The 10,000-nt window shown below is 44.9% G+C and overlaps 1 protein-coding gene across 2 annotated transcripts in view; it reads left to right on the forward strand.

The window, feature by feature from the left end:
- The window catches only part of LOC119568149, a 32,975-nt gene extending 23,493 nt beyond the window's left edge, over nucleotides 1-9,482 (forward strand). For both annotated transcript variants that reach the window (XM_037916550.1, XM_037916551.1), the window contains exons 7-9: nucleotides 6,901-7,072; nucleotides 7,399-7,667; nucleotides 7,956-9,482. In XM_037916550.1, coding sequence (XP_037772478.1) covers nucleotides 6,901-7,072; nucleotides 7,399-7,667; nucleotides 7,956-8,380 — 866 coding nt within the window. In that variant the 3' untranslated portion in view covers nucleotides 8,381-9,482. The remainder of the gene's footprint in view (nucleotides 1-6,900; nucleotides 7,073-7,398; nucleotides 7,668-7,955) is intronic.
- The last annotated feature ends 518 nt before the right edge of the window (nucleotides 9,483-10,000 follow it).

The following is a 10,000-nucleotide window of genomic DNA, read 5'->3' on the forward strand; positions in this document are numbered from 1 at the left end:
AGAAGAGGATGAGGATGATGCGGGGGGGGGGGGTCGAAGGAATGGTGTGTGGGGGGGTGGGGGTTGGGGGGGAAGGGTTAGGGAGTTAGTAAGTGTGCCTGTGTGTGAAAGAGGGAGGGGGAGAGAGGGGAAGAGGGGGGGAGAAAAGGAAAGAGAGAGATAGAGAAGAATAGAGAAGGGAAAAAAGGGAAAGGGAGAGATAGAGAGAAAGAAAAGACAGACACAGAGTGAGAGAGTAATCAGCCAGAGACGCGATTTGCGAGCACATTCCCCCCCCCCCTTCTCCTATTTTATCTCTCTCCCCCTCCTCTTCCTCTTCTTCCCCTCCTCCTCCTCCTCCTTCTTCTCCTTCTTCTTCTCCTTCTTCTTCCCTACCCCCCTCTTCCTCTTCTCCCCTACCCCCCTCTTCCTCTTCTCCCCCTCCCCCTCCTCTTCCTCTTCTCCCCCTCCCCCCTCATCTTCCTCTTCTCCCCCTCCCCCCTCCTCTTCCTCTTCTCCCCTACCCCCCTCTCCCTCTTCTCCCCCTCCCCCCCCTCCTTCTCATTCTCATTCTTCCCCTCCCCCCCCTCGTTCCTTCTCCCCCTCCCCCTCCCCCCCAACCTCCGTCGCTCTCTCATATCCTGGAGGTGCTTGTCTCGTCTCGTCCGGCTTGATATTGGCTGCTCCTCCTCCTCTTCTTCTTCTTCTTCTCCTTCCGTTTCTTCTTCAGAATTATCTTCTTCAAGATTTTTTTTTTTTGTGGGGGGGGGGGGGGCTGAAGGAGCAGGAAAGGAGGAAGAGGAACGAGGGGTGGAGGTGGGGGGGGGGAAGGAGAGGAGGAAATTATGTGAATGATTTTCGACTCGGTTCTTTTTTTTTCCCCTGTTTAGGGAAATTTATGGTACGGGACTGGTTCTAGGGTAAAATCGGGGGGGAGGGGAATACTAATTAGTGTAATCTCTTTCTTATCCTTGTCTAGGGGGATTTATATATCATATATCGGCTCTAGGGGAAATATATAAGAATCTGACGAATTATATTTCCTCATTGTTTAGAGATTTTTTTTTAGGATTGATGTATACAGTAGTCTGACTTTAGGGGAAAATGGCGTTTGTTATGATAATTTCTCTTACTTGTTTAGGGGAATTTATACGGAAAGTCAGGGTCAAGAGGTAGAACAAAAAAAAATTGCAGATTTTGACTCGTAGATTAATAAACATTTCCTGTTGGATTAGGGACAAGTGTATTTTGAAACTGGATTGAGGAGAAATTAAAGGGATTTTGTTTGTTAGCTTAGTACTCTTTTCTGAGTGTCTGGGAGGGGGAAAAGGGGGGGGGGACTTTTTCGGGTCGATTTAGGGGAGTTTGTTTGTTTTTTCTTGTGCTTTGGGGGAATATATTGCGCAGGGGGAAAATATGGCTACTGAATTAGTAAGATTTCATGTGAGAATCGTCCAAAAGCCAAACTGAAAGCGAGATTAGTGTTTATTTTTTTTATTGCGTGTTTGCGTGATTTGAAGGCAAACTAGTAAAATATAACGAGTCTGTCTTGTAACTGATGGTCGCTTGGGGGCCATTTCGAATTTTTTTGTCTGATGCCTCGTTTTCCTTTTATTGATTTTTTCCCCTTTTTCTTCGCCGGTGGACACTCGCTTCGAAATGGAGTGGATTTTCCTGTTTGTCGAGTTTGTAAAATCTGCTTTCATTCTGGTGTGCTACTTCTGGTCTTTCTCTTGTCTCTCTCTCTTCTCTCTCTTATCTCTCTTTCTCTTGTCTCTCACGCTTTCTCTCTTTCTCTTGTCTCTCTTGTCTTTCTTTTTCTCTTGTCTTTCACTTTCTCTTGTTTCTCTTTCTTTTGTCACTCTCTCTTTTCTCTCTCTCTCTCTCTCTCTCTCTCGTGTCTCTCACTCATTCACTCACTCACTTTCCAATTGCTCTCCATCTCTCTTTACCTTTTTTTTTCCTTCGCGTCCTCCCTTTTTTCACGCCCCCACATCCTCCATTTGTCCATTCATCCATGCCCTCTTCCCGTCTTTCTTCCCCCCCTCCCCCCCTCCATCCGCTTCTCCTCCTCCCCTTCCCCACCTCCTCCCCCGTCTCCCCCTTCCCCTCCCCTATCTCTCCCCTTCCCCTCCACTTCTCCCCTTTCCCCTCCCCTACCTCTCCCCACCTCTCCCCTTCCCCTCCCCTACCTCTCCCCACCTCTTCCCCACCTCTCCCCTACCTCTCCCCACCTCTTCCATTCCTCTCCCCCACGCCTCCTCCCCTACATACATATTTCCAAGTAGATTTACGCTTGAGGTGTGTCAACCGCATAGTTGGGAAAGAGCAATGTTGTCATAGCGGAAACGAGAACGCACGGAGAGGTGTGTGTGTGTGTGTGTGTGTGTGTGTGTGTGTGTGTGTGTGTGTGTGTGTGTGTGTGTGTGTGTGTGTGTGTGTGTGTGTGTGTGTGTGTGTGTGTGCGCGCGCGCGCGTGCTTGCGTGCGTGTGTGCGTGAAAGACACAGAGACAGTTTACGTACGTATGTCTGTCTGTATGCACAAGTACGTATTATGCAAGCATGTAAGCGAGCGTGAGTGCAAATGTAAGAATAACTGCATATGCCCATGTACGTGTAAGTGTTAGTACGTACCTTTATCCGCGTCCGTCACCAGGGTTTGGCTCGTCCGTGCACAGGGAGTAAAACGGGCGTAACGGTAAAGGCGAAATTCCGTTGAGCAAGAGGAATTACAAGAAAACAAAGAGAGAAAAAAGGAGGAGAGGGAGAGAGAAGGAGAGGATGAGAGAAAGAGAGGATGAGAGAAAGAGAGGATGAGAGAAAGAGAGGATGAGAGAAAGAGAGGATGAGAGAAAGAGAGGGAGAGAGAAGGAGAGGATGAGAGAGAGAGAGGAAGAGAGAGAAGGAGAGGAGGAGAGAGAAGGAGAGGAGGAGAGAGAATGAGTGAGAGAGAGAGCATGAGAGAGAATGTCGTGACGAAATATCTTGAGGGTTTCTGAAGAGGGAAATGGGTAAGGTGGGTTGGTATTTGTGTCTGGAAGGATGGAGAGAAAAGTGAAGGAGGGAAGGAAGGAGGGAATGTGGGAGAGGGAAAGAGGGAATGGAGGTTTAGAAGGGAGGGAGGGAGAGAGGGAGGGAAAGGGGGGGATGGAGGTTTAGAACGAGGAAAGGAGGGAAGGAGGGTAGAAAGGAGGGAAGTAGGGATGAGGAGAAGAAGGAGGGAAGGAAGGACGTAAGGGGGAAAAAAGGGGAAGAATGAGGGGGCGTGACGGCGAGAAAAGAGGGAGGGAAAGGAGGGCGTGGCAGAGAAGGAAGAGGGAGGAAGAGAAAGAGACGAGGAAGGAGAAAAGCGCCGAAAGAAGGGAGAAGAGGAGGTGGGGGAGATGGGGGGGGGGGAGCACGCACTATTTGCGACAGGTGAAGCGACGTCAGCCAGGATGCGGGTCGGGGAGGGGGGGGAGGGGAAGGGGGGAAGGGGACAAGTGAGGTACCTGTGGCCTTGACCGCTAGTCGGCGAGGGGAGGGGGGGAGGGGAAGGGGACGAGGGGAGGGATGACGATAAGGGCTTCTACGCATTGAAGCCCCCATCGTGGAGGGGGAGAAGGGAGAGGGGGGGGAGGGGAATTATAGTGGGGTGTAGAGGAGGGAGGGAGAAAGGAAGAGAGAAAAAGAGAAAAAGAGCGAGAGAGAAAGAGAATATAAGAGATAGAAAGATAATAAAGAGAGAGAGAGAGAGAGAGAGAGAGAGAGAGAGAGAGAGAGAGAGAGAGAGAGAGAGAGAGAGAGAGAGAGAGAGAGAGAGAGAAACGGAGGAGAGGCGGAGAGAGAAGAAAATGAGTGAAATTATAATGACGGGGGCGCAAGAGGAAGATAACGGCAGGCCGGTCGAAAGGGGGGAGGGGGGAGGGGAGAGAGGAGGGCAGGTTGGCAAGCCGGTGGCAGAGGCGTAGGGTACAAGGGACAGGTAGCGAAATGACGGTGGTGGCAGGGTGGTGGCCGGGGACATTACGGGGAGGGGGAGGGGGGATGAGGAAGAAGGAGGAAGGAGGGAAACAGATGTTGGCAGGACGGGTGACAGAAGGAGGCAAGAGAAATGAGGAGAAGAAAACCAAAGAAAAGCAGGAAATGCCAATGGTCTGAACACCGTAGCAGTACCATAGTCTTCTGAACATCTCCCTGTGACGCAATCTATCGAGGTGTGACGGGCATATGATGCAAGGAAGGATGGGGGGGGGGGAGGGGGGAGGGGAGGTTCCAGGAGGTCAGTGCCTTTTCAACGGAATTTCGCTCTCGTGGCGGGTGGCGCTGGAGGGGGAGGGGGAGGGGGAGAGGCAGGGGGGAAGGAGGTGGATGAGAGTGTGTGTGCGTGTGCGTGTGCGTGTGCGTGTGCGTGTGCGTGTGCGAGGGAGGGAGAGAGGGAGTGTGCGGTTTGTTGAGGGTGAGTGAGTGAGTGAGTGAGTGAGTAAGTGAGTGAGTGAGTGAGTGTGTGTGTGTGGGGTAGGTGAATGAGTGTGGTGGAAGTTGAAGGTGTGGGTGTGTGTGGGGCAGTGGGGGGAGGGAGTGCATGGGCGTGAGTGTGAAGAGGGAAGACGTGTATGTATGTATGTATGTCTGCTTTTGCCTGTGTTATGTGAGAGTACAAGTGTGCACGTTTTTTTTATGTGTCTGCCTTTACAGTTAGTATGGGTTCTGCCCATCCATATTTGGGATATCCGTTTTGTGTGGGGGGATGGGGGGGAGGTATTGGTCATAGCTTGCCTTGGAAGGAGGAAGAAGGAAGAAGGAGGGAGGAAGGAGGAAGGAGGAAGGAGGATTAACAGCCAGGGAGGAAGGAAGTCTTTGCAGGAGAAATGCAGTTAGTTTTGCCTTTTTCCTGTTTTTATGTTTGATTTCTTCTTCTTTTTTCTTTATAATGGCATTGTTGATTGAGAATTTTTTTTTTTTTCTTTCTTTCTTTTTCTTTTTCTTCTTTTTCTTCTTCTTCTTCTTCTTCTTCTTCTTCTTCTTCTTCTTCTTCTTCTTCTTCTTCTTCTTCTTCTGTGTATGTATGTATGAATGATTGAATGTGAATGTGTGTCAATTTGTCTGTCTATGTCTGTCTTTTACTTATTCATTGAAAGACTTGTAATGGAAAAGACAGATAATAGAAGAAAAAGTAAATGGATAGGAACTTGAGAACAAGAAAATAAAGATATTTGTATTTGTTAGCCAGTCTAATGACAGGAAATCCATCCCAACCCTTTGAGTGATTTGACGGCCAGATCCAATGCCAGTCTTACTCCCTCCCCCTTTCCCCTTCTCCCTACCCCCCTCCCCCTTCCTCTTCTCCCTTCCTCTTCTCCCTACCTCCCTTCTGCCTTCGTCTTCTCCCTACCTCCCTTCTCCCTTCCTCTTCCCCCTTCCCCCTTTCCCTTTTCCCCTCACTACCACAAGAACAAAAAAGGGGACCCACCTTAAGAAAAAGACATCGAGAGACACGTTGAGTAAGGGAGCAGGGGGAAGGGGGGACTGGAATTAGGAAAGGGGAGTAGTTGGGCAAGTGGGCAGGAGGCGGGCAAGTCTGGGGTCTGGAATGATCATGTTTCCTGTAGGATTTTCGAGAACCAGCTGGGTGAAAGTTCGAGACTTGGCTTCATCCTGTTTTGGGGGGTGTCTGGTTCGCGAGCATTTGATGATTAGGCAGAGAGGGTATGGGCTGGTCTTGTTTGCTTGCTTGTTTGAATATTGGTTTATTTATTTATTGGTTTATGTATTTATGTATATTTATCGGTTGGTATTTCATGTTTGACCTTTCGATTTCATTGCAAGCATTGTTAGGGGGAAATTTTGTTTTAGTGTTTATCTTGGCTCTCAGAGATATGATACATCACATATATAGATGTATAGTATATATGTATGTAGTATGCAGTATCTACTGTGGTTATGTTATGTGTATTCTGTAGCTTCATGTTAATTTTTCATACATTACTGAATTAAATTCCCGACAAATCTTCCCTCTCTGTTCTGGCAAAATACCTAAAATAATTGTGCAGATAAATGCCTCATTTTCTAAGATGCATGCAAGTCAAATAAGTCGCCATACTATTAAGCATCTGTTCGTATTGAGAGGGAAAGCAAAATTACAGTACATATGGCAAGCCTGATGAGGTGCCATTAAACCATTGAACCCAGAATTACCAGGAATGTCAACCATTAAATCAAAATTGCCAGTAATATGACCCTTCCTCTCCAGGTGTAAATCCCTAATTATCCCCACCAGGTGCTATAAATGCTTTTAATCCCCCAAGAGTTTAAGGACCTAAAGTGTGAGATGGTTTATGAAAATGGAGAGTTACAGGCGTGTGGCTTGGGGGTGACTAGTAGTTAAAATAAAGATGATGATGATAATGATGAAAGAGAGAGAGAGAGAGAGAGAGAGAGAGAGAGAGAGAGAGAGAGAGAGGGGGGGGGGGGGATTCCATTATCATCTTTATTATTATTTTGTCTATTTTTATTCTTTTTTAAGCAGTATACCTTGAGGCTCGATTTTCATTGCATATAAATACTATAGAAGCAAAGAAATTGTTAGTTTTTTCCATAATGAAACTGCAGATAAATTGGTTCTCTCTCAATCAGGCAAATACTTGAATGTAGAAGAATAGATATTTTTGGAATATTTTTTAAATGCTCTTGTTTAGAAATTTAGTATTTGGAAAATGAAGATGCGCACAAATTAAGAAAATGATTCTGTTTTTATGACGCTATGATTTTGTTTAACAATATGATGTTCTGAATCATTACAGGTGCTTGATAGAAAAGATCAATGCATGTTTTTAAAGAAGTTAGTTATCTTCTGTCATTATTTTTGTGTTTGCTTAAGATCTTTTAAATAGATCTAAAGACACCTCTTGCTGACAGACTTCCCCCCCTTCCTTTTGCAGATGAGGAGAAGCGCCTTTTGAAAAAGGAAGGGATCCAGTTGCCTTCGCACTACCCGCTGACCAAGCAGGAGGAGAGAGAGTTGAAACGCATCAGGCGCAAGATCAGAAACAAGATCTCCGCTCAGGATTCCAGGAAACGCAAGAAAGAATACATTGACGGACTGGAAGACAGGTATAGGGTCTTCATGATCATCTTGTTCCTCCTTTCTCTCTTCTTCCTGCCCCTCCCTCCTCCCTTGTTTCTTCATTTTTCTTTTCTTTTTTCTGCTTCTAAATGGAGTTCTCTTGTGATTATATGTGTAGCAGTTACTGTCAGATGTTTCAATGGCTATGCAACAAGACAAGTGTTAATAGTAAAAAATTATACTTATTTTCTGCATATTTTCTAAATATGCAGCTGATATTATAAGCAGCTGATGAATATCCCTCAAGGTTTGCAAATTTATCTCTGGATGACCGCTGAAAAGCCTGTCTCATGCCTCGTAACCCCTTTTCCAGAGTGAAGGCCTGCACGGAGGAGAACCAGCAGCTCCAGAAACGCATCAGAACCCTCGAGGCCCAGAACGAGTCCTTGCTGGTGCAGATGAGACGGTTCCAGAGCGTGCTGACGGGTGGCGGAAACAGCGGCCGATCACAGGTCAATGCCTCCACGGCACTCATGATGCTGATTTTGTCAGCGGCGCTCTTCATCGTGCCCTCAGTCAGACAGGACGCTGCCGGGTCTGAGAGCGACCTTTCACTGCCTGCGTCAAAGATGCCATCAGCAGGTGGGTTTATTCTTTCCCTTGTTTTAGTTTGTTATTGTTTTGTTCTTCAGAGTTTTGGTTCATATTGTCTATCTTGATTATTGACTAGTTCATGTGAGTTTGTGTAATTTATATATATATATATATATATAGATAGATAGATAGATAGATAGATAGATAGATAGATATATTTATAATAGTGTATATATGTTTAATTAAGATTAAGATTGGTTATTTTGTGTGTGTGATCTACTGCAAGTCATGTGTGTTATTTTGATATTCATTGGTTTACTTGCTTTTTCTTCACAGGTCATTCCCGCAGTCTCCTGGAGGCTGGCAATGGCGGCCTCGTACCTGGTGCTCTGGATGTGTTGGAAGGTGTTGATGATGATCTCCCTGCTGACCTGGACAGCCCACAGGTTCTGGCCCTGACTGACCACGACTACACTCCAGTGGCCAAGCGCCAGCGCACCAACTCCAAGGGAATCAACTACTATGTTCCACCCCTAGATGACATAGGACCCCAGAACGGAAAAGTGGACGCTGGCGGAGGGTTCCCCCCCGACGACAGCTCGGGCACAAAGCTGGCTGCAAGGATAGTAGACGCGATGGTGGAGCACGCGACGAACAACTACTCGGACCCAGGAGGGCAGCACGGCAACAAAGCCCAGGCTGTTGTGGTCAGTCTTGGCCAGGGGAAGAAGAGGCTGCGGGACGATCTGGAGTTGGAGTGAGGTGTTTTCTTTAAGCACTGAGGGTGCATTCATTCTTTTGCATAATAAGGAGATGATTTGCCTCAGGTTGGTGTGACTTCATGGCTAAAGTTGCATCTCTTTGAATGGCCCTGTGCTGGGTGGGGGGACCTACCACGGCGGCAGAGGCTGCCACTACCCTGAAGCCCCGTCCCTGGAGTCCTCTGGGTTGCACGGACAAAGCCATCTTCCCTTTCAACGTGTACTGGAGGCTGTGCTAGCATTACAATAGTAAGATTCAATGAAGCTAAACAATTTTAATTTAATAATTTCGAGAGGTTTAGGCTGGTGGGAGATGGCAGGCTTCTGCAGACTTGTGGTAACATTGTTTAAGCTGCACTGTGTGTGTGGGTGGTGCATTCATGTAGTATAGTCGGGTGAACAGCTGGAACCAGTCGTTGTGGGGCCTCGAGCTGATGCCCTGCTCATCCAAGAAGGGAATAAGGGGTTTATGTTCATTATGCCATATGGGTTTGCTTTGCTGTTATGTTACTAAAGAATATTTCTTAAAGATTATTGTAAGATTATCTATTAAGAAATCCTGTTTCTTTTTAGACTTATAAGAGGTACAACTTTGGAGAACTTTAAGATAATTTAGTGTTTCCAAACATTAGTGGCTTTGTCGTGTGGATGATGAAGTCCACAGCATTCTTCACATTAAGCTCTTGCAGTGTTATCTTACGATCATCATCTCTTGTTCTCACGAAGGAGTCAAAGGACTAAGAGTTTAATTATACTTTTTAACTCCTCGGTTAAATGATAAAACACTGATATTCAAAAGGTTGGGTGCAAAGATTATGTTCAAATATATTTCAATGTGCTTAATTTTGAAATATATATAGAGATATATATAATTTTTTTTTTTCTGGTTTTCTTTTACACATTTGTATTCGGTGGCGATAAACACGGAATACTCTTTCTTCGACTGATTGTTATGGACCAATGCAATATTTTTTTTTTTATATATATATAAATCATTTCATTTCATTATTTGTTAGTAGAATGGAAGTCATATCACTGTCATTTGATCATTTTTTGTAGATAAAATTATAAAATGAAGAAAGAAATATATTTTAAGGCAAACTGTGTTGGTTTTATTTAAAGCCCAAACATTAAAGAAGTAAAGTTACTGGTGTTGAAAGTATACTAAAAAAAAAAAAAAAAAAGAAAAGAAAATATATACTTGTATCAGTTTTGTAATATACCATTCATTAGTGAAAGGCTGAAAAGAGTTCCATAAAAATAATGAGGAAATTGTACAGAGACTAGACAGAAAATTAATATTGTCTTTGGACTTTTTTTTAATCTTCCTATTCTGGGTTTTGATCTTATTTTGAAATTGTTAAATGAATAATTTCAGAATTAAATATTTCGGAAGGAACTTGCCTGGTAATTTTGTGATATTATTTGATAATTGATGTATTAATTAAGATAATTATATGGATTACAATGATATGCAGATCTTTAGAGAAAGGTCTGAGAATGAATATTTTCACAGGACAAGGGATGTATCATTAATTTTTTTTATACCAGAAATACAAGTACATTTATTGCAATAAACACTGTAAATACTCAGATTGTCACAAACCTCTCAAATGCATC

This window comes from Penaeus monodon, chromosome 43 (assembly GCF_015228065.2).
Source record: "Penaeus monodon isolate SGIC_2016 chromosome 43, NSTDA_Pmon_1, whole genome shotgun sequence".
Classification (NCBI taxonomy): Eukaryota; Metazoa; Arthropoda; class Malacostraca; order Decapoda; family Penaeidae; genus Penaeus; species Penaeus monodon.